Below are 23,671 nucleotides of genomic sequence, written 5' to 3'. Positions count from 1 at the left end.
GTCCCCATGGGTTTTCCGCATGCTGCTGTGTTGCAGGGATGGCCCGAGGCTGATCCCTGGGAGGATGCTCTGACTGAACCGCGGAGCTTGCGTTACCGTGAGCCTGGAGAAGTGGTCAGTGTACACGTGGTAAAGTCACACTTGGCTGGAAGGAGTTAATTTTCTGCTCACTCTGTTCTTCCTTCCCACTCCCCTGAGCATCACCCAAACTCCCCCTGGGACCAACGGGCTGCGGTGGGCTTATCCCCACTCCTGGTGTTGGCCCTGCTTGGAGCCACGTGAACCGCAAGTCCCGCAGGGCATGTTTTCCCTACAAACCCAATGCTGCGGCCGTGCCCGTGGCAATCGATGAGCCTTTGCCAAGCCAAGCAGGGCTGTGGCTTGGCAGGCAGAGAGACCCCTCAGCCGATCGATGCACCGTGCTGCCCGAGGAAGTCCCCGGCTCATGTGTGAGCTGACCGGCATCACCTCCCTGAGGCCCCTCTCCCCTATCCAGGGGCTCTTCCATGGGCACCAGGGCAGGCCGAAACCCCCAAAGGCTTATTTTCCTTGCTGGAGAGCCCCGGGTTGCTTGCATGGCACAGCAAAAAGCTGCTTGGCTGCATCAAATATTTAGGCTTTGTGTTTGCGGGAGGGTGAAGGGAAAGAGGTGGCTCGTGGCAGCGCTGCACCCACTAGTGATGGGGAGAGCGGCAGCGCCTTCCCATGGGACCCCCGTGTTGGCTGGGGAAAATCCTGCCTTGCCGCAGGTGAGGGGAGTGAAAATCAACAGGGTTTGTTTAATTTCTCCAAGTTTTTCATGGGCGCCGCCATTCTCAGAGCCATCCCAGTGGATACAGCTGGTGGGTTTGCCGCAAATGTTGACCCTTTTCCCTGCTTTTTACCCCAAACTTGCCCAGACCCCCTGCGAGGGAGCCCACTCCCTTTGCACTGCTAACGCTGTGTCTCCCAGGGAGGATGAACCTGGAGGGATGTGCTTACCCAGCTCAGGGCAAATATCCCAATTTTTGCCTGAACAGTCCAAAACGTGAAGTGGGATGTTTTCCCCTTATCTTGACTCTTCGGGGTGAGGTAAAGAGCATCCACAGCCCCTGGCAGGGCTTAGGAGCACATGGATAAAGCTCCACTTGCACATTTGCCACTAAACAAGGAAAATAACTAAGACAGATGGTGAGCAGCCAATGGCTCCTTAACCGGTCACTTAAAAATCGCAGCATGGGGCGAAAAAAAAAAAATCTCCCCCGACTGCTCCAAATGTGACTTTTAAGTGGCTCACAAATCAGAAAAAGCAGCCTTGGCCTGGAGCTGGGAGAGCCCGCTGTGTGAACGCCGGGCAGCCGGGATGCTTTCCCGGTGCCTCGCTTTGCACGTGCCCTTGCTGCCACTGCTGACGGCTGCGAGGGCCCCTTGGCGCCTGGGAAGCGCCAGGCTTGTGCACCCCATGGGCTGCACGGGTTTCCCCGCCATAGCTTCAAGCACTGCGTCTCAGTGTCCCCAGGGCTCTCGTGCTGCTTCCCATGCCCCAGGGATGGGGGTACCAAGCCAGCTCAAGGAGGGAAGTCAAAATGGCTCTTGCTGGCAGGCTGATGCTCCGGGAGTGTGATGGGTTAATACTACGCTGCTGCCTAATTGCAGTCCAGAGCTGTAAACACTCCCTGCTGCCCCCCGCCTCCCCCGGGGGAGGGGGAACATCATTGCATCTCTGGATGTAAAATACACAAGGGCTGAGCTTTAATGACATTTATCTTTGTTGGGAAAGGAGACAGCATAACTCTCGCCTAACGACATTACCCAAGGCTAGTTCTGCCTCTCCTCCAGCGCAGAGACGGGTGCCACCGCGGCGGGCAGCCCTGTGTCCCCGTGTGTCTCCTGTGCAGCACGGGCAGCCCTGGCCTTCACTGCCCAGGTTGGAGCTTGCAGGTGGTCGCATGGGATGGAGAAGGATCCTTTTTTTGGGAACGCAACCTCCCTTGACCAGCTCCCAGGGGAAAGCAACCATCCGCCCCATTAAATGGGTGTGCAGACACCATGCCAGGTCTCTCCTCCAGCCCACCAGGACGGGGGAGGTCTCTGCGCTCCCCTAAATAGATCAGATTTGGGGGTGTGCAGCTGTGTTGTCGTGAGATGTGACACTGATGTGTGTGCGATCCCTGGGTTGCATGATAGGTGCATCCCTGGCCGCATCGCTGGGATAATGGGGAGAGGTCGGGGCTGCTGGGCAGCTCCTGCTGAGCGTTTCTTGTGCGACTGGGCTTGTTTTCCAGTGCTTGTGCAGGCAAAAGCGAACCCACCGAGGTGGATAATGACTAGTCCACATCTGGCGGGAATGTGCTGCCAAGGGGAAAGCTGCACGTTAACTCTGCGCTCCCCAGAGCCCTCCCCAGGGAGCAGGCAGGCTTGGGAGGCTGCGGCGATGTGCTCCCGAGGCCGCGCTGGGAGGGAAGAAGGTGCTGTGAGGGCATTGCAGCATCACGCCGAAACGCTGTAACCAGCTCTATGCATGCTCCTACCCCCCTACCCGAAACACAGGAGGGCTGAAGGTTGCTCTGGCTGACTCCCAAGGTGCTTTCCATGGGCTAATGCCCCCATCTACAGCCCAGCAGCCCTGTTGTCTGGAGCGCGCAAGGCAGGGAGATAGCTTCAAACCCGTGAGGAGCAGGCTGGACGCTCGCAGGGATGGCATTTTGCACTGTCAGGCTTTTTCTGATTGATACAGCTGCCCCGGGCTCTGCTAAAAATGAAAATAAAAGCAAGATCCAGCATAGAACAAAATAAATTCCCATGCCAGCAGCCACGGGTTCAGCTCCTGAGCATCCTCCGGCATCAGCGTTTTGGGCCAGTGGCAGCACTTGCCTGAACAGGAAGGAAATTATTGATGTGCTGAAGTGCACGGGTGCAAGGTGCAACAACGCAAGGGCACCCGCAAGCGCCGGGCTTCAGGCACTCTCTGCGTCTCCGCGGCGTGGCTGTGTCTGTGTGCACACACGTGGAAGTCTTGCAGGGCTTGCACGTGCAGATATTGCTGGAGAAGGACCTAAACAAGGATTTGCTGCCTTATTTAGCTGAACGTTCATCCTAACAAATAAGGGAGTGAAGTATCAGTGTGCAGTAGTAAAGTCTGTGGGCTTAGATTTTTTACAAGAGCAGAAAACCAGGAGGGAATAAAAGTATTTTATGGTTTTGTTTTAAAACTAGTCAGTAAAATCCTTTTCAGTGCTGGGAAGAAGGAATCTCATAAAACTCAGACAAGCTTCCCGGGCTGATATGAGTTTAGCTGCAATACTTACAAGCTTTAAAGTCAATTGTATGCATGGGTACTGCAATGTCTGAGGGCTGCGGAGGGTGAGATTCTGGCAGGTTTACGGCCCCTCTATTGCCGGGGTACCTGCGCACCGGGGGCTGAGCTGTGCCCAGCTGTGTGCGGTGCCCCGGCAGCGGCAGATACCAAGATGCTGGTGAGGTGGGGATGCTCTGCAGGTGCTTTGTGTTTCCCTTGCCCCAAAATAAACCAAAATAAGAACTTGAAAAGTGTTTTGGATCAAACTGCTGCTCGATTTACCAGCAGTGCTAACCCCAAGCACTCCAACCACGCCAGCTGGGCTCCCCAAACCCTGTGTTTTATTTAAAACCACATTGACTGAAAAGAACAACTTTGGGTTTAATTTTCTTCCCCACTGTGCAGCATCTGGCACTCCTGTTTCTCAGCTTTTCCCAGGCACCACGAAGGCGGGAATCCCACCTTTTGTGTTCCGTTTAGTCACCCGTGTGCTGCTTTAAGAAATAATGAAACAACGATAGGAGATGTGACTCGGGGCGGGGGGAAATGAGGCAGGCAACGAAACCACGCGAGCTGATAACCCCGTTTGCTGGAGCGATGCTGTTTCATGTTCGCTTTGCCGTGATCTTCTGTAGCACCTGCCTGATTTGGGCCGGAGCCACGGGGGTGATGGAGGAGCGCGATGTGCATCTGGGCAATCTCAGCCCGGTGTTAGCCAAGTGACTCCTTAATCCCAAAGAAACTCTTTTCCACGTCCATCCATGGAAACAGCAAAATGTCAGTTCCTGAATTAACTGTAATAATGCTTCCCATGGCCCTGGCAGCACTTTCCGAGGGGAGAAGCGGCTCTCCCTGCATCCTGGGCTGTCATCACCTCCTCGCATCCTGCCCAGAGCAGCCCAGGAAATTACTTTCTCACTTCTCCTGGCCTCCTCCTCCTCCATGCTCGCCTGGATGTCTCTAATTCACATCCCCCTGCCAGCTCTGAAGCCCAGCTAAGGGAAAATGCATCTCTACTACGCTCCGCAGAAATACTCCATGTGCTCGCTTTTCTCGCTTGATGCTTCTCCATATTTACCAGCCCTCTGATGTGCTGGAGTCGGTAATGCGGATTTCTTTATCGGCAGGGGAATAGGGAGGCTCCCCTCCCGGCCCAGGCTGCGTGCGGGCGTACGCGTGTGCCACGCAGCCCTTCACCTGCAGCCAGCAGCCGCTTAGATCCTGCGGCACGGAGGGTAAGTGCTGTGACAGGATCCACTTATCTCGCTTTTGCATTTCATAATTCATCCTGCCCTTTTGCTAAAGGCGCAAAGCCGTTTGCATCCAAACGAATGTTTATTTCCTCCCGGCTCAGCTCTGCCGCTGGATCCTGGGGAGAAATCAGCGGGTCGGGCTCCTGGCACCGGCAGTGAGCAGCTGCGAGGGCTGGGCTGGGATAACGGGGAGAGCAAACCGTGGCCAACGGGATGCCCTGAGTGATGGCGAGGGTGACGGAGGAGAAGGTGAGTGGTGTTTTCTTCCCAGCTTTAGAGCTTGCTCTACAGGGAGGAAAAGTATTGGTGGTGTCCCTTCCTTAAAAATGGGGAAACTGAGGCACAGAAGGGTGCAACTGACTCACTGTAGCGGACGTCTTGCATTAATCCCACCAAGCTGTGCTGCCTTGCCATGGCTCTCATGCCCTGTAAAGACTGAAATCAGAGAGAAACAGGTGAACACATGTTCTCCTTGCACAGTAATCCTCACGCTCACAGCGGTCAGCTCGCGGCGCAAGGCATGAGATTCGATTATCTTTATCGTCGCTCGCAGAGGCGAGCGGCTCTCTGTTTCTGAAGGCGATGCCAGCTGCAAGCTGTACCTTCTCCAGCTTAAACTCTTGGTTTGGAGCTTCAAAGCTTCCCAGCAGCTGAAAACAATTACTGGGGGGCAACACCTTTCCCTGGGCATGTGTTCGTGCCTCCCCAGGGCCAGCACGTGCTCGGGGCCACATGGCAACGGGCCGAGCTTCTGGCAGAGCAGGCAGCGCCGTCGCGCAGCCGGCCTCGCGCGGGGAAACCGACGTACGCTAAAGGTCGGCTCTCTTACACAGGGAGTCATGGGGAGGGGGGTAATCTTGTTTGAAAAATAGCGGGTGGGCTTGGCATCCTCCCCCTGCCCCGGCTCATCCCTCTCGCGGCGGTGCGGTGGTTTTTTCTCCTGGCTGCTTGCAGCGCCAGATCCCTGCCCGCGCTGGCGGCCAGAAGGGCGTCGTTACCTGGGGCATGGCGGGATGGACCCAGCCGGAGCCTTCAGACCCCCGCACAGGGCCGAGGCAGCGGTGGCGGCAGCACCAGGGACACTGATGGGGTTGGGGGTGCCCGGGGGGGCTGCGGGGGTGGGTTTGGGGTCCCCAGGGTTGCCACAGGACCTGGGCTTGGGGATGCTGCGGGTTTGATAGTGCCTGGGGTGCTGCAGGGCTTGGCTTTGGGGGTGCCCTGGGGGTGCCCTGGGGGTACCCGGGAGTTAGGGGGTGCTCAGGGGATGCTGCCAGTGTGCGCTCCCCCTCGGGCTGTAGGCTGGGGGGAGGCTGAGTGGGTGCACCCCTGTTTTCCCCACCGTGGGGCAGGCGCCCGGGGGCCGAGGGGGCCGCGGCCGGACGCCCCCAGCCTGGCTCCCCCGCGGAGGAGTTTGGGGGGGGGGCAGCCCGCGTCTGCGCGCCCCTGCAGCAAACTCGGGGGGCGGTGCGGGGCCGCGGGGGGCGGTGCGGGGCCGGGGCCGGGGCCGGGGCCGGGGGCGGTGCGGGGCCGCGGGGCCGCGGGGGCGGCGCTCGGGGGCGGCAGCTCCGGCCCCCGGGCAAACTCCTCCCCCGCTCGCCTCCACCCGCGCCGGCCGGACCCGCCTCGGCGCTCCCGCTCCTCCGCTCCGGTGATTATTCTTCATCGTGTTATTTGTTATTATCGCTGTTATTATTATCGTGACCCTCCTCCTCCTCCTGTCCTCCCCTGCCTGCCCGTGCCCCGCCAGCCGCCGCGGTGCTGCCGGACCCGGCTCCGCTCCTGCCCGCCCCGGGCGCCCAGGTACGGCTCGGGCACCCGCCGCCCTCTTCCCCTCCCCGGGCTTTGCAGAGGGGTCGGGGCAAGGGAAAGGCTTTCGCTTGAATTTGGGGCTGAGGTGGGAAGAGGAGTCCGGGCGGTGGGGGGGCTGCGGGCAGGACAGGCTGGGGTGCCCGGGTGGGATGCTCCCAGCATCCCGCTCCCAGCATCCCGCTCCCAGCATCCCGCGGCTGCGCTGAGCCCCTGCGCCACAGCCTTGGCAGGGCGAAGCTCCAGGGTTGTGGCTCCCCGCAAGGTCCTGACTTATTTTCTCAGGGTTATGCGGTCCAACTTTGCGTTGAGCTGGGTTCTTTAAGCCACCGTTAGCTCTTCTGGCTGCTCGGGTGGGTAGGGCTGAGGTCGCCCGTCTCTAAACCCTACTTTTTCACATCTGGGTGAAGTTTTGAAAGTCCCAAGGCCGGGGCCCAGCCTTTTGCTCCCTCAGTGGGAGCCCAAAGCCTTGCCATTCAGCAAGGACACGACGGCCCGACAAATCCCCAACCTCGCTACCAAACCTCTCCGCGGAAATGGTGGCTGCCTTTGCTGAAGTGGAGGAAATCAAATCCTTTTGTTTATTCCGAAGGCTGTTTTATCTCTCACCGTGCTGCGGTAATTAAAGGAGACCTGCGCTCAAGTTATTCTCCTGGCTTTTGTTTTCTCCTAAGGTTATCCTGGAGGATTTTATTCCCTCCAAAAGGGCATGTGAAAACATTTAGTGTTTTCAGCTGGATTTCGTTTGCGTGCTATTGATTGTCTCTCCAGCAGAGAGATTTTCTAAGGTGCGGTGGAATATTCCACCCCGACGGAGGCCTGTATTACCGGCGCTTTTTTTTTCCCTCCCCCAGCCTTGTCCCTCTCTTGTCCGAGCCGCAGAGTTTCCCTGTGATGCCGTTTTGGGGCACTGGGTGTGCTGGGGCTGCTGGTTGGCATTTGGTGTCATCCGTGTGGGATCCGAAGGGCTCTAACCTGGGTTTTGCCAGGGAAGGGGGAGAAAAGGCTTTTTCTAGGAAGGGCTTTTTCACCTGTTGAAAAGCCAAGAGGGAACAGCGGCAGTAGGCTGCTGTTCCTGATATTGTGGTGAACATCGGATCAGTGAGTCCAATCCCATTCCAGCACTGTCTCCACTGGGATGTGAGATCCTCTCCCACCTCTTTCCAAAGCGCTGGATTTCAGCCTGACCGCAGGCCTGAGGACAGCCAGCTCCGGAGCCCTGCTTCAGCGAGGCAGCCTGGCCCAAAAGATCCTTAACAGGCTGGAAATCAGGTGTGGAGGATTTTCCACTCGGCACACCCCCCCCTCCGAAGAAACGCCAAGCATCCTCCAGCCATTTTGCATGGGAACGTTTTGGGTGCGCAGACTGACGGGAGGCCGAGGCAGCTCGCTGTCTGCTGGGAAGTGTTAGGACGGGGTGTTTGGAGGAGCTCGGCTCCTGGCTGGAGCAGCATCACCCACCTTAGCCATGGGTATGAACAGAAGCACAAGAGCTGCTCCCCTTTCCGGGGTCTGCTTTGTGGTGATGCCTCAAACCCAGTAGCCCCCAGGGCAAGCGGCAAACAGAAATAAGGTCAGGCCATGGTGTTCCCGTTGTTTCCTGCCTCGGCTGCCTCCCCCTTCTCCCCTTCCAGCCTCCGTCCCCCATCCCTCCTGGCGTCTCTGCCCACCCGGCCTTCCCCGTCGCTGCTTTCCTACCAGGATGAAATATTTATTGAGGCTCCGTTACCCTTGTTTTCTTGAAAGCGCGTTTCACACTTCATTTGCAGGAGACACTAAGAGACTTCACGGCGGGTTTTCCTTCTCGCTGGGCGTGTGTGATGCTGTGTGCGTGACCGTCCTGGCCAGCCCCGCTCCTGCCTGACCAGGCAGCACGGGCTGGGCGAGGTGGAGCACCTTGAGTGATGGATGAGCCTGTATCCCTGCTGTGTGATCAATCAACTAGGAAAAAAAATAGCTGGTCGGAAATCCAGCAAAGAGTTTAGCTCTGCAGAGCCGACCCGTCCGTGCCTGGTTGCATTGCGCCTCCTCGCCCTGGCTGGGATGCAGTGGGTAAAAGGAGTGTGAGTGGTCCCGTAAAGCAACCGTGGGTGAGATTTTCCCATGGCTTTATGGAAAAGTTACTCCTGAACCTGATCCTGGAGTGACTCTGCTCAGATTTACCCCAAAGAGCGGGGTTGGTGTCGGGTGCTGTGCCCCTGCATCGGCCCAGATCAATGCGCGGCTCCGGCTTTCCCTGGGTCTGCGCAGGCGGCGGGCTGCCGTCCAGGATCCCGCCAGATGGGCCGTCCCGGAGGGATGAATTGCCCTTGGCTTGGAAAGCAGAGCTGCGGCTGGGGACCTGTGCCCATCCCGTGGGGTGGCTGTCCCTGTGCAGGCTGTCGTCCCACGGCACCACGTCAGGATTGTTGCGGGTACCGTGAGCATCCAAATTGTGGAGCGGGAAAGGGAGCCCATGGCTTTCTCGTGCCTGCATGGGACAGCTTTCTGGGGCAGAAAGCTGCAGTTTGACAAAGACTGATCTGCGCCAGCGGTGCGGGTGGAGAAGGGCAGGACGGGCTTCGCTGCCTGGACCCGCTGGCAGGGGAGATGTGCTCACGTAACCCATCTCTGGTGGCAGGGTTTTACACCTGCTTGGCTTGGCACTGAAGGCAACGGGAGGAGCAAGGCAGCAAAACCTTTGGAAAAAAATTTCCCTCTGCTAATTGAAACAATTAGCAGGAGGGCTGAGTGCTACCAAAAGTGGTGGGCGCGGATGGGGCCAGATCTCTGCCGGCTTTGGTGGGATGATGCCGGGGAAAGGCAGCGGTGGCTGGCGAGGCTGTAACCCCCAGTGCCCGGCATGCATCCCAGGGATGGGGATGGGGATCCCTGGTGTCAGGGTGGCTGTAAGCTCCCATCCCCATGGGTGACATGGCCGTTGCTGGGTTTGCATCCCGCTGGGAAGGACGAGGTGCGTGGGCAGAGCCAGCTGGGGCACCCAAAGCAGCAGAGGAGGCAGAGCCCAGAGTTCTTCATAAGTGCTATCAGTGGCAAGGGTGTACCTGGACTGCAGGCAGCGGGGTTTTGGTTCCCCTCTGAGCTGGCTGGTTTTTAGCGTGACCACCTTGTTGCTCCCACCCACGGTGCTCCTGAGATGGGAGGCGCAGCTCGTCCCTTCCCTGTGCCATGTCCAGCTCCGTGCCGGGGCGACCCGTGGTGGCTCCCACACAAATCCCACCCTGCCAAGCTCCCTGCTCCTGCTTTGGGGTCCTTAAAAGCACAGGAGAGTTAAAAGCACACATGTCCTTAAGGCTAGGGGATGGCCACCTCCTGAAATAGCTGCCAGGCTGAGGCTCTGGACATGGGCATCCAAGCTCCAGGGCAGGTCGTGCCTCCTTCCTGGAGCTCGGGGATGAGCAGCCAGCGGTGGCCATTGCATCGGGCAGACAGAGGCAAACGGAGAGAAGAACAGAGACTTCTCTGGGTTGTTTTTTTGGATCCCAACCGCGATGCTGTGCTGCTCCAGAGCCGGCACCTGGCCCTGCTGTCTGGCCCCACCAAAAAGAGACAGTCTGTCTGTCTGCCTTGGGCTTTCGGGGAGGCTTTGAGAGCCCTCCTGACTGTAGTACTGCCGCACGTGGGAGGCTCCTCTCTCTGTATTGCTGCCTGAATGCAATTAGGCTTTAATGAGTCATTAAAATAAATCTCTGTTTCTACTCCAAGCGAACATGCCGGGGGGATGCTGACAGTCGGAGCAGCAGGTCTTGCATCATGCGCAGGAAGAGGCTGCGCTGCCCCGCGCCCTCCTCCCCGGGGCTGGGCCACGGCACCCTCCATCTCTCTTTCCCATGGAAAAAAGGACGCTTCGCAAGCACCATGCAGGTTTGCAGCTATTGCGGGAGCAGGATTAAATTATAACCAGCCCTAGGGTTGGGTTTTTTTGGAGGAGCGGTGGTCTGAGGGTTATCTGCTCCCTGATGCTGAAGGGCACCTGCCTGGCTAGAAGTGGGCAGAGGTGTAACAGCCCTGGTGTTCGGCTCCTGGCTTGTTAAAGATGCTGATGGCCATGTGTGTCCTTTGTAAGCCATATCTGGATCTGGTGGGCAGCTGGGGGAGATCTCAGCCGGCCCCATGGCTAGAGGGAGATGAATGTGAGGCGAGCACCAAAATATGAAAGGAAAAGTGTGGTGCATCACTGACAGACATTCAGATAGTTTTCCTAGCTGTAAATGGGATTTAAAGAGAGCTTGTGAGCCAAGAGGAATGTTGGTGGCCCCTCTCCTCATGGGTAGACACAAGGCTCATCTTCCTTCACTCCACCCAACTGGTAAATGGTCCAGTTACCCCTAATGATGTCTTTGCTAATTTAAGCCCTCAGCGGTGGCTGTCTCACTGGCACGCTTGCAGGCAGGCAGGAGGGAGGGCAGATGCTGGCAGGATGCAGGGGGACGTCCCCTGCGTCTCCCTGGGGAGCAGCATCCCTCAAACACACAGCTGCTGTTTCAGCCACCAGCCCCATAGTGTCGTCCAGGCTGCGGGGGACCGCAAGTTAAAACCAGGGATTGAGCAGGAGAATTTATTTTATATTTTATTTTAGCAAAACAAATAAGTTGGGTGACATGGAGGCACAACAGATCCACCCCAGTACAACTCAGACAGCATTGCCTGAGCGTGCTGTGCTGGGGGGGCTGAAGCCGATGGGATTACAGAGGCTCCAGCCTCGGCCAGAGCTTTTCCCCTGGGCTTTGCTTTCAGGAGCAGAACTTGCTGCTACACTGAAAGGTTTTGCACAAGTCGTGTTTCATACGTCAGGCTGGGAGGAACGGGGATGGGGTGGCGAGGGCAGATCTGGGTGGGAATTGAGCAGGGAATTTTCACGGGAGTGATGGAAACGAGGTGGAAAGGGCGAGATGGCACCGATGTCCAGGGCAAGGCGGGAGATAACAAGGTGGTGCCTGGAAGAGAAGCTGTCCTGGGGGTTGTTTCTAAGAAAGCTGGTGAGAAACTGGCTTAATGAAAAAAAATCTTTAGTGGGAAACTTGCTGCTGTGCTCAGTTGGATCTCGTTGGGGATGCTCTGCGGGGATGCTCTGCGGGGATGCTCCGGACTGTGTTGCACGATGCCTCTGCTGGGATTGATCCTCCTTGTCGTGCCCGGGGTGAAGATGCATTTGGTGTCCCTGCGTTCCCCGGTGGGATTAGCCACGCTGGAGAGCAGAGCGTGCGCCTTCCTGTGGTAGGGCAGAGAGAACATCAAACTGGGGAGAAGATCGTATCTCCACGGGGTGTGTTTGCAGCCCACAGGGAATGGAGGGATCTGGCCAAGGTCTCCATCCCCTTGCCCTGATGGGAAGAGCCTGCTGGTGTGAAAATAAATGGGTGCTGAGGAGGTGAAGGCTTCATCTTGGAGCAATGAGGGTGCTAGAGAAATACCCTCCCAGGGCTGGGAATGAACAGCAGAGCATCCTCGAAGGGAGGCTGGCTCCGTCACGCTGGCGGGGAGGGTCTCCAGGCTGCCGGATCAGCAGGGTCCTGACCCATCACCTGGACCTTCCTCTGCCCTGAGGCCTCGGTGTGGAATAGGTAGAGGCTGAGAGCTTTTAAAGAGGTCCCTGCTGCCCCGTTTTCCTTTGCTGCTGCCTTCTCGGCTTTTCCTGGGCAAGTGCTAGGAATGTGGGCTGATGCAGGGGAAATACGTGTGCTGTGTTGGTGCTTTACCACAGGGTTAAATCAGTCGTGGGATGCCTACACTGGTGCAATGAGCTTGTGCGAACACCAAGGGTGACGTCGGGGTGGAAGCAAATAACCCTTCCCGCTCCTTCCCGTGCTCCTTCGCACCCACCCAGGAGCTGGGGTCTGGCTGGCGGCTTCCACCCTTGAAGTGGTTTGATTTTTTTTGTTAATTGCAATTAATATCTTGCCTTTTCCACAAATGCTCACATTTTAATATATCCCATGGTAAATTAATTAATTTTTATCCTTTATCTGTTTGCTCTAAGCTATAAAATAAGCTAAGATTGAAAGCTCAATGCAGGATGCATCTGTTGTACTTTGTTTGCTTTCCAAACACACAAAAAAATAAGCATTAAAGCTATGAAGTGCAAAATACTAGACTGCAGACTTACCTCAATCACTAAAGTTGTATATAGGAAACAGATCTGCCTAAGGAATACAAGCTCCTCTATTTTATAAAGTGTCCTTATTATCTGGAAAGGGTAGGGTATTTTATTTTCAATATAAAAATAGAAATTTTTCGCTGCTTGTGCTGTCCACTGTAAACACCTGGGTGCTGTTGCGGCAGGGAGATTTAGGGGCACCATGGGGTGCAAATCAGACCCAAGTCCTTGCTCTTCAGGGCTGTGTCCTCCAGGGATCCACGGTACATCAGGATACAGCCTGGGCTCCAGCTCTCCGCTGGCTGTGGCCATAGGCACGGTCCCAAGCCTTTAGCACTCGTGTGCAGCAAAATGCACTGGCTTTTTGGCAAGGGTTGGTCTCACCTGGAGCATGCCCACCATCCTGGCTCTCCATGGCCTCACTCTGCTCCCGGTGCAGATGCCGCTGCCGCGGCTGCTCATCGCAGGGGATATTTGGGTGCTGGGAGGGAGGGTGCCTGCGGCAGGGATGCTGGGGATGGTGCCCGCAGGGATCTGATGTGGGGGATAATATCAAAAGCCCTTCTCTGTGTGACTTGGCTTGATGCTGCCAGTTTTGTCGCTGGTCGTTTTGGACCATGGCAGAGCGGCTCTCCGGCACGTGTGCCTGGGCTCGGCCGTGGCTTTTCCCGGGAGCAGCGCCGGGAGGGACCCCAGGTGCAGCGGCAGGAGATGAGCCATGCGGGTCACGCCGTGGACATTTCCATCCCGCATCCCACCGTGGGCTGCCCACTTCTGATGCCTTCCCCGTGTCTGGGGCGGCACCCACCCGCCGTGGCTCCCAGGCTGGGCTGGTCGGGAGCCAGCCGAGCAAACGCAGTAGGTAGGAGACGTGTGGGGGGATGAGGAGAGAGGTGTCATTTTCCTGCCCTGGGTTTTAAGCCATCCTGCGATGGTGTAGCCCTAGCCATGACATGGGCTTTGCAGTATCCCGTTGATGTGTGTGCTCAGGGGGGACAGGATGGGTGACGGTCCCTTCCGTGTCCCTCTGTCCCTACGCATGGCTCCAGTTAATCCACGCAGGCAGGCAAGACAGGATCTGAGAAGTCACTTAAGGGGATAAAGGGCAGATGAGATGCCCAAGTAACAAGATACTGGTGTAATCCGCACCTGAGACATCCCAGGCTGCAAAGCCACCCTTCTTCCAAAAGTCTGTGAAGTACTGGGAGGTCTCTCTGGGACTGTGGATGTGCCAGCCGATCCCACGGATGTGCTGAGGCTTCGTATGCCTGGTGCTGCTGGAGATCAGAGAAGGATGTTCCGTCCTACGTGGCTGTAAAGGCAATTGCCGCTGGTGGAGGAGGTCTCCTGGGCTCCTGCGGGGCAGGATGAGGCCTGGTGTGCAAGGGGACAAACCTGGGTTGGCAAGAAGGTGGTTTTCATCAGAGCTGGATGGCCAGGAGAGGGGATCTCCTGGGCTCGGTGGGTCAGGAGCGTGGCATTAGCAGCAGGAGCGCAGCCCTTCGCACCCACCCAGGAGCTGGGGTCTGGCTGGCAGCTTCCACCCTTGAAGTGGTTTGATTTTTTTGTTAATTGCAATTAATATCTTGCCTCTTCCACAAAGCTTTTGCAAGGAAAGAGCTGGTTTCAAAACCTTGTTGGTATTTTTTCTTTCCCATCCCTCGGCTGGGGAGGAGCGGGGCTGGGAGGAGGCAGTGGGGAGCCCCGGGGAGCTGGTGTGGGTGGTGGAGGGGAAGCAAGGGCAGGCTTGCGGCAGGGCACGGGATTTTTGGTTTTGATGACTGACTGCAAATCATCGGAGCCTCAGCTGGAGGACGGTGTCACCTCTGCGACCTGGCTGTCCTTGTGGTGGCCGGGAAGAAGGAGCCGGGTGTTGGCTGCAGTTTCCCTTGCAAAACTGCTGGGCCAAACCCTGCACGGCTCGAGGCAGCAAAGGGTCACAGCACGAAAAAGCCTCATGTAGGTAATGGGTTGCACAAAACACCCTTTCTGCAGGGAAAAGCCTTTTTTTGGTGTTCTCTGCAGCAGGCCGAAATCAAAGTTTTCCAAACTGCCACTGTGATTTCTGTCCGCAGGCTGGTCCAAACTCAAATATAACTTGGGCAGAACCAGCCACAGAGCCCAGCGCCGCTCCCGGGGGTGTTATTGCTGCAGGAGGGAGCGCGACTGCTCCGGTTGCCCAGTGCCACGGGCGATTTTTATGCCTTAGAGATGCTTTTTTCTCAATATATTTATTAACAGCATATCAAAAGTCAGAAGGGGCTGCCCCCATCCTGGCCCCCTAAAAAATGATGCGGCTTAAGCACACTTATGTGGAAGGGTAAATCAAAACAGCAATTTGTGACTCCTCCAAAAATCAGTGTTCGCAGGGTCTAGGGTGGGCAGCAGGTTCAGCTCCCTGGCAACCCCTGTGGATCCCTTAATTAAGAGTTTAAAGGCTTCAAAGTGACCCAGTGGTTTGGGATCTGGGCAAGAAGCCCAGGGGTGAGTGCTGGGGCTGGAGGGGGCTGCTGGGGGGCTGTCGGCTGGCTGCAGCCCCCTGCATCCTCTTGCATCCCACGTTGCTGTCACTCTTTGGCTGAAATTTCATTTGGGCTTGGCTCATTTGGGGGGCGGGGGTGTCTCCTCGTTTCTGCTCCCCCATGACTCTGCTTGACCCCTTATGCCTAGCAGCATGGAGCATCTGACATGCAACAAATTTGCAGGGCGTCAGCCCTCCCCATGCACCCGTCCTGCCCCACGGCTGGGTGACGCTGCACTGCTCGTGTCCTCCCCCCTTGCCGAGGTTTGCAACTGTGGGTTAATCTACCCAAATCCTGCTGGGCTGAGCCCATGTGGGGCAGGCCGCAGCCGCCCAGGAGCTGCCCTGTTGTTTGCTGCCATAGTCTGTTTTGAAAAGGCAGCCCCTGATGCTGTTTTTTTCCAATTAGGCCCTGGGAGATGATTCTGGTAAGGCAGCGGCCAGGCTAATTTACCAGGCAGACATTTCATTGAATTAGCCCGTGAGCTGCAGAGCAAAACTGGGAGAGCAGAGCCCGGCCTGGGGCAGGACTCGCCGGCAAGGTTCGGCATGATGCTCACGGCAAATAGCTGTGCTCTGCCCAAGCCTAAAACCTGCTCCTGTGTCCTGTGTTAGCGTTCAACCCTTGTTGGATGGGGGGGAGCTTGGGGCTGGTGGGACATGCCGGGAGAGGGAGGATGGGAGTTGCTCAGCTGGGCTGAGAGTGCTGGCGGCTGGCAAAAACCTTGCCATCAACTTGCAAATCATGCAAATCTGCTATGGACGTCATTGAAGGAGAATAAATACAGAAGCCTGCGGTGCCGCTTGTTCCCAGAGTCACTTTTCAGGCCATAACTTTGTGCTGCGAGGTGACATCAATTAAAGAAAATGTATCTCTGCAGCAGGTGGTTTTGCACGCCTGCCCGGAGGAGTGCGATACGACCGGGGACCCTTCCTCTGCCCGCTCCCATCCCCATCGGGGACAGCGTAACACCGCTGCCTAGCATCTCAAATTGCTTCCTGAAAGCCACCGAGGGGCAGGGAGGGTAATGCAGCCCTGCTCATATAAATCCTGATTTTATTCAGCAATGGTCTGTGCGCCAGGGGGTCCCCATGCCCGCTTTTGGGTCGTAGCCCCCTCTCCTGAGCCACCCAGGACCAGGTGAGCGGCGAGCGCCAAGGCATCTGCTCAGTGTGGGATATTTAAACATTGAAACAACTCTCGACTCCCTTTTTAAGCCAGAAGGAGAAATGGGACTGTGCCCCAGGGAGTTCGGCTTGTGCATCCCCCTGCAATGCCTCTCCATCCCATCCCGCTGCAGGAGCAGGAGCCGCGGGGCTCAGCTCGGCTCACAGTGCAGCCTGAGGCTTTTAGGGGACCCCTAAAAATGTATGGCTTTTTGTCGGGATGGGGTGGTGGGACTGTGCAGTGCCTGAGCCTGGGGGAAGCTGAGCCCAAAATGCCCCTTTCCTGGCAGGCTGGGCTGTGCTTGTGGGGAGTGGATGGAAAATGGAGATGGGCTGATTCCCAGCGGCAGAGATGCGGCTGCTGGGGCTGTTGTATGGCCTCTGCAAGGCTGGAAAAGGCTGTTGTTGTTGTTGTCCTGCCCCTTTCTGGGCATATTTACCTTATAATTCCCAAGACCTCAGTTACTCCTGAGACTGGGGCTCCTGCTCCTTCCCCGAGAGGCATTACATCACCTTCTGCATCCCTGCGGAAGAGAGCCGTGGGTTAGAGAAGGCCATTTTACAGGCAGAAACTATTTTATAGGCACAAACTGGGTAGGATTTGGGGGGAGGAGGATAGGAAACTTCCTCCTCTCTGAAAGCATCACCTCCAAAGAGATGAGGAAAGGCAACGCTTCTCTTCTGGTTCATTTTAATTTTTGTCTTTTTTTGTTTTTAACATTCTCTATTCTATTAAGCAGGAGCCTGGCTCCTGAGCAGGGTTGGTGAAACACTGATCCTGGCAGCCCCAGAAACGGGAATGCCGGAGATGGGGCATGTGGAAGCCCAGCCATCCTCAAGGCAGCACCGCTCAGTTGTGGAGGTGACCAAAGGGTCCCCAGGGCTGGTCCCTCCCTGCCCGGGGTCATTCCCCGAGGCCGCCTGCTCGCTCCAAACCTCAGGCTAATTGGATGCTGCTCTCCGAGCTCTAAATCAAATCACAGCTCCCATGAAATGAAGTTTTCTGGATGTGAATGGCCGCCTGCATCATCCATCACCGTCCGGCTTGTGGCGCGTCCCTCTCGGGGCTCATCGAAGGTCAACGTTCGGCTTTTTGAGCCACCCACCGTCAGCTTTTCCCTGTTAAGGATGGCACCTGGGGAGGCGATAACTCCATCGACGGCTCCCCGGTGTGTTCCCCCACCATCCCCGGTGCCCCTCACTCTTGGCAGTGTGTCAAGGTGCGGTTTGGTAACAGGGCGCAGGAGCTGAGCGTGTTGAGGTCTATTATTAGCTCTGCGTCGGGTCCCCTGATGGATGGAGATATTAGCTGGGTTATGGACCTATTGATTTCTCAGGTTTTTTTTTCTTCCTTTGTTTCATGTGCGAGAGCAGCTTGAGGAGGAAATCCAATGCATGCCCGCCTTTTGGCTTCGTACGGGAACTTTCCAAGAGCTGAAAATCAATTTGCGGCAGGCAGGATCCTGCAAATCACCGCAGAGGAGTGAGGAGGGTGGGCGATTTTGGCGGGGGGGGGGGATCCCTGCGGTGCCCGCCAGCACATGCAGCAGTGAGGGGCCAGGGCAGAGCTGGGCAGGTCTGGAAGCTGCCACCTCCCTCCGTCAATTAGGGCCACGTGGCGAGCAGGTAATTAGATCTCCTTGGCTGCAACCGGCTGGCACTTGGGCCCTATCAATTAGCCTTGCTCTGGACGAGGCACAGAGGGACGCGGGGGCCGGTAATGAAATGCGGTTGCGCCAGGCATCGCCGGAGGGTGGGGGTGATGGGTGCACCCACTTCTTGGGTGCAAGTCTCTCACTTTTGGTGAAATTGCAGGTTTGGGGCGCGGGATCGTCCTTTCCTGGTGGTTTGGGTTTGCCTACCTTTGTAGCGCCCACCTTTCCTGCCCGTCTCCCTAAAAAAGCAATTTATTTAGCCCCACCTCAGGGACAGAGGTGGCATCAGCAGTCATGGGGACACTGGGCAGCCCCCTTGGGCAGTGGGGACGAGCTGACGGTGGTGGGTTTTTCTCCTTGTCCTCCCTTCCAGGGCCGTCGGCATCTCCCTGTGGCCATGCAGCGCTGTCTGTCCCGGCCAGCCACCCCGGGGCCGGTGTGACCGCGACGCCCTGCGTATCCTTTTCCAGGTAGGTGCCCGCGGGGTGGCAGGGGGACGCTGGGGCTCGCCTGCCCCAGAGGGGATGGAGGAGAGAGCCTTTTTCCCAGCGGCACATAAAACATTGTCCACTTGTGAGATGATGCATCCGCCTCCTCCATAATTAATTTTAAAGAGGAAAAGGCCAAGTGCTGACTAAGACAGGCCTTCGCCCCGTGAAGCTGTGTGATTCATGAGCCGCTGATAGCACAGCCTTGTCCTGCAGAGTATTTCTCTGAGCTTGGGAAATGCCTCCTTTCCCTGCTCCAAATTAAAGAAAATTATTTATTTATTTATTTATTTTATCATCATCATCATCATCATCATCTGCAGGACTCAAAATGCTTTTTGTACCACAGGGGCTCCCAGAGGCACAGGCACGTGCTGAGCCCCGTCCCTGTGGGATGCAGGACATGAAGCAGGGCTTCCCACAGGTCCCAAATCAAGGCAAATTCTCGGGAAGCAGGGAAACGCGCGGGAGGGGTGCTGGCAGGCCGTGGCTAACCTCTCCCTCTGCTCCTTTCAGGTCCAACGCCTCCGTCACTGAACGTAAGTAGGCCCGAGGTCCTGTGGCACAGGGACGGCGGTGGGGGCTGCTTGGGTCATTCCGAGACCATGTTAGACCTGGCAGGCAGCCGGGGTGCGTTTTTTTGGGCTCAGACTGCCTGAGTTGCGGAGTTCAAAGGCTGCCCTTTGGCTTTTCCCAGTGGAAACCCAGGTTTGCTTCTGCATTTTGAAGCAGAAGCTGTATTTTCTGCCAGGAGGGTGGAAATTTTGGCTCAGCAAGGGGGGAGGCTCTGCAGGTGGATGGCAGGGTGTTTCCCAAAGACCCCACGCCAGAGGCAGCGATGGCAGTGAGGGGACATGGTGCTGCATCTCAGGTGTCCTCTCGCTAAGAGGAGGAGAATGATGTTGGGTGATAGTTTTGCGGTTGGGGAGGGAGGAACAGGGATGCGATATTTTGGGGTGCCTCACGGGTGTCACGTCTGTGATGTGATGACGAAGCCGTGGTAGGTGACTTTCATGTCCCGGGGTGACACGTGTCCCTGTGGCCCTGCCTTTCAGAGTTTGATGGAGAATCGGTCGGATGACAGCGGGAACTGTTGTTATCACCGGGGGAATCCTAGCAACGGTGATCCTACTGTGCATCATTGCCGTGCTCTGCTACTGTAGGCTACAGGTGAGCACCGTGGCCGTTCCCCATCTCGCCACGAACCCCAGCAGCGTCGCTGCTCCTTGGGCTGAACTGCTGTTGCAGGAGGGGTCTCGGTGGGGGTTTTCTTGCCCGTGATGGGCAGGGAGTTGAAACCCCCTTTTCCCCCAGGTGCTGCAGAGTTATGTTCTTTCCTCCTCTCTTTTGAGGACCTACAGCGCTTGCTAATTTAGGCGTAGGCTTGACTGGGTTTGCAATACCAGATGGAGACTTTTTTTTTTGGTTCCCCCCCCCCTGGTAAATTAAACGAGGAGGCTTTCAACAACAGCTAGCTACAACCTCCTTCTCTTTAAAAGTTAATGTGAAGTCTGTGCCATGCAGCAGCGCCCGTGTGATGAAAAGCACAGCAGTTACTTGGAGGAGTTTCCGACTGGCACAGTAAAATACCTTCCCCTCGCAAACCTCACTGGGAGGGGAGAGGACGAGTTCCCCAGCAGGTGCCTCCTGCTGCACGCTCAGGCCAGGTCTTGTCCTGCTCCTGCTGCCTTGCAGGACCCAGGTACCAACAGAGCAGAGCAGCGAGAGGCCGGCGGAGGGTTTCTCTGGTAGGGGTATGAGGGGAGTGGGGATGCGGCAGGGCTCGCTGTGAAGCCAAATCTGCCCGCTCGGCTGCTTGCTCCCCCTAATGTAACCCCTTCCCTTTTGCGCAGTACTACTGCTGCAAGAAAGATGACTCCGATGAGGAAGAGGAGGAGGAGGAGGAGGAAGAGGAAGAGCCCGACCTTCCCACCCACTCACACCTCGGCACGTGCAACGCCTGCAACTCCCGCATGGTGGATGGCCAGGGCAGCCCCGCGCCCCCCGCCAGCGAGCTCAACCAGCACGGGGCTCACAACTACTGCCCGACCTGCTCCCCCTACGGCTCCCCCTTTTACATCCGGACTGCCGACATGGTGCGCAACGGGGGCGAGAGGGTCACCTACGCCCCCGCCTGCTACAAGGAGATGGGGCCGCCCATCAGCATGGCCGCCCTGCAAAGCTACACGGTGAGCCGCCACGGCCTCTTCCGCGAGAGCTTCCCGAACCCGCGGGCTATCAGCACGGAGGTGTAGTCACCATTGCCACTAGCACAGGGTGTCCCCAGCCGGCGCCCGCTCGAGGGAAGGGGCTTTTCACTTGTCTTTGGGGTGGGGGTTCACGCAGAGAGGACCCCGTAAGCCCAGCCCGAGACCAGCACAGTCCTCCTGCTGAACCACCCGGCATGGCTAAGCTTCACGGGCGAGAAGACGAGAGAGACCTCAAAGGGCGACGTTAAACCGGCCACCTCCGAACCCATCGTAAGTGTCATTATTATTCTACTCTGTCTCCTGAAGGGACTTGTCTAACGAGGGCTATGTACAGTACAACCTAATTTAATTACCCCAGGCTCCCCCGACTCCCTGAGCCCAGAGCGAGGCCTCTGGTGTCCCCACACAGCCACCCGAGGCGATGCCCGCCGCCTCCGGCACACGGAGCGATGCGTGACCACCCGCGAGCTGCCGCCTCCGGCAAATCCTGCCGCTGAGCTGGGAATGGCAGCGCTCCTCGGCAACGGGAAAGCAAAGAAGGGAAGATCCGGATTGTCCTGCTCCCCTCGTACTGCGTTAGTTGCTGCTAGCAGTTAGCTTTTGTGTTCGAGTGTAAGATAGGACACCATCCCCCACCCGCTTCCGTCTTTGCACGTGCTGAAGAAGTTCAAGATATGAATTTAGATCACCGCCGGGGGAGGCAAAGATGCTCGCAAAACCACTCACCCACGCAAACGGGCATAGGCTGATCCTTCTGTGGCCGAAGCCCCCACCTCTTCTACTCTTCACAAGCTTTCTTAGGAGTGATTTTAACTTGGACCCATATAAATGGCAAGATTTTACTTACGGGAAGAATTGCATCCCTAAATAACTGCAGTTTTGGTCACCTTCAGCTTTCAAAGCCCTACCCAGCCCACCCTGACAGCTCCGGACAGCCAGACAAAGGTAGGCTTTAGGATGGCTTTTGCTTTCAACAGCAATGGCAGAGACTGCTGGGTCACGTCTCCTCCTTTGCGGGGCCCACGACCTCCCATGGGAGAGTGATGTTCAGGTGATTGGACCGCCCCCTGCTTTTGCTTTTGGAAGAAGAGGGTGCAAGACCTGAACCTGGGTTCACCGGCTCTGCGGCTGGTAATTACAGCCAGTGACTCTGCCTTTCTGCAAAAATGAATGTGGGAAAGTTCCTTCTTCCTCCATAAATCAAATTAGGTGAAAAAATTACTAAAAGGACATCTCCATCATTCATGGGCACTTCCATAGCAACCACTGCAGGACCGCTCGGCTGAGCGCTTCCCATTCATGGCAGGGAGGAGGGACCCGGACAGCAGTGATTCCTCGCAGCCATGTGGATGCTGTTGGAGGCAATGGCAGGAAACGCTTGCCATGCCTTTGCAATATAGGGTACAACTGCTCAGAAATGTGAGTGGTTTTGTTTTCTTTTTCCCACCACCGCAATTTAGAAATAATCCTGCTGCTCACAGGATTTGGACTTGACCTCCCCGTTCATGCACAGAAAAAGTAGGTCTCAGCATGGAGATGCACGCTACGTGATGTCTACGTTATCAGGCGAAAGGCTAATTTACACTTTGGACCTGCTCAAGCCTTGGCACCTCTGCTCAAACTACCCGAAGAAAAGGAGCCAGATGAACGCCAAATGTGGTGACAGTCCTTGTAACCCAACGCCTTGCCCCAGCCCGCCTTTTACACAGCCTTTTGGGCAGACGTTGTGCACCATCTCCCCACCTCTGGCCCAGAAAGACACTGGATTTCCATGATCCTGAGACTCAGGCTAGCTGCATCTCTAAATTTTAGAGAGTCTCCTTCCATTCTCCAAATAGTGATAGCAGGTCTTTAAATGTCCTCTCACATTAAGGGCAGGCAGGAGGGAAGATGAAAGTCAGCAGCAGCAAAGCGATCTGGATCCCACTGGCCAATATCCCGTAGCTCCTACTGCTTCCCATCCAGCCAGCACTCCTCCCTGAAAATATGGTCTGTAATTGGAAAAAAATCTTGGCTAACTCAATAAATACCATCCTTTCCCACTAGAGCATCTGCTCAGCTAGGTCTCCATCCTGCTGGGAGCCATGAGAACTTAATATGTCCCAGCGTGACCTGCCGGCTGCCGCCCACACGGCTCTGCCAGATAGCCCTGCGATACCATCCCCTCGAAGGGCGCAGAGCCAGCTCGCGGGCACGGTGGCTCCCGACATCCAACTCTACCTCTTGGCACGCAGCAAGGCTTCCTACCGCAACGGCAGCACGTGCCGGGCCGTGACCTCCGGAGGGTGGGAGTACCACAGGAGTCTTGTGCTTCTGTGGGTCACCCTTCCGGTGAAAGGAAGGCAACCGCGTCGTTATCTTCATCACATGCAAATTAAGCGTGACCTGCCGCCTGCTAATGAGGTGCTAAGGCTGGCGAGGCAGTTGCAGAGTAGCTGGATGGCCAAGCTGAGGGTTCTCCTCACGGCTAACACAACACCCTGGGCCTGGCATGGCCACACAGAAATGGGTGAGTCTGAAAGGGCTGGAAGCACAGGAGATGCAACCGTGGGTTTTAAGGTTTTTGGGGATGGTGGAGGAACAGGACAGGGCAGGGATCCCAGATTTTTTCCACTTCAGATTCCTCCTGTTATTATTCTCTTTGTTGCTCAGCTGTGGGTCCAAATACCATGTCAGAAATAAATGAGGACTTTGAAATACAAAAATAGGAGTGGTTTCTGTTCTTTGGCAGGCAACGCAAAATGGGGTTTATCCGGTGCTGCCTGGAAGCTGTACTGCTGCAAGGATTTTTTCCTCCCCACCCTTCCTGCTCCTGCTTCCCTTCCTCTTGTGTCCCTCTTCCTCCCTTGCCCCTGGCCTAGGTACATGCATCCTAAAAACACAGTTTTACAGTTTAGCTCTTTATTGTGACACAGAATTTTTCAGTGTGTTTTGGAAGTTGCCCTTGTAGTAGAAGAACCTGCAGGGCAGACCAGAGAGACGGCTGCTGTCGTCTGTGCCCTGCTGCAGGCTGGCCTCTGCGCCCCACCGCCTCCGACTAGAGCTCTTCAGAGATGACGACAGCAGGAACAGGCCTTCCCAACTCACTTCTCAGTAGCCTTCTAGGAACTGATCGTTTGTCTTGTGTAAAATCCTCTTGGTGGAGAAGGAACGGTGATGACTAAGTCCTAGGAATTCTTCCTCACTGAGCAGGCTGG

At 56.6% G+C, this 23,671-nt stretch overlaps 1 protein-coding gene across 1 annotated transcript; it reads left to right on the top strand.

Annotated features, from left to right (window-relative positions):
• Positions 1-19,341: 19,341 nt before the first annotated feature.
• Positions 19,342-20,519, top strand: FAM163A (family with sequence similarity 163 member A; the record flags this gene model as incomplete). Its single annotated transcript, XM_082314751.1, has 2 exons — positions 19,342-19,434; positions 20,118-20,519. 2 exons carry the CDS (start codon positions 19,342-19,344, stop codon positions 20,517-20,519), a joined length of 495 nt encoding a protein of 164 aa, XP_082170877.1.
• Positions 20,520-23,671: the final 3,152 nt, after the last annotated feature.

The sequence above is a fragment of the Platalea leucorodia genome (genome assembly GCF_965183815.1).
Source record: "Platalea leucorodia genome assembly, chromosome: 5".
Lineage (NCBI taxonomy): Eukaryota > Metazoa > Chordata > Aves > Pelecaniformes > Threskiornithidae > Platalea > Platalea leucorodia.
Note: the sequence above shows the minus strand (reverse complement) of the source record. Positions and strands in the feature narration are given on the sequence as shown.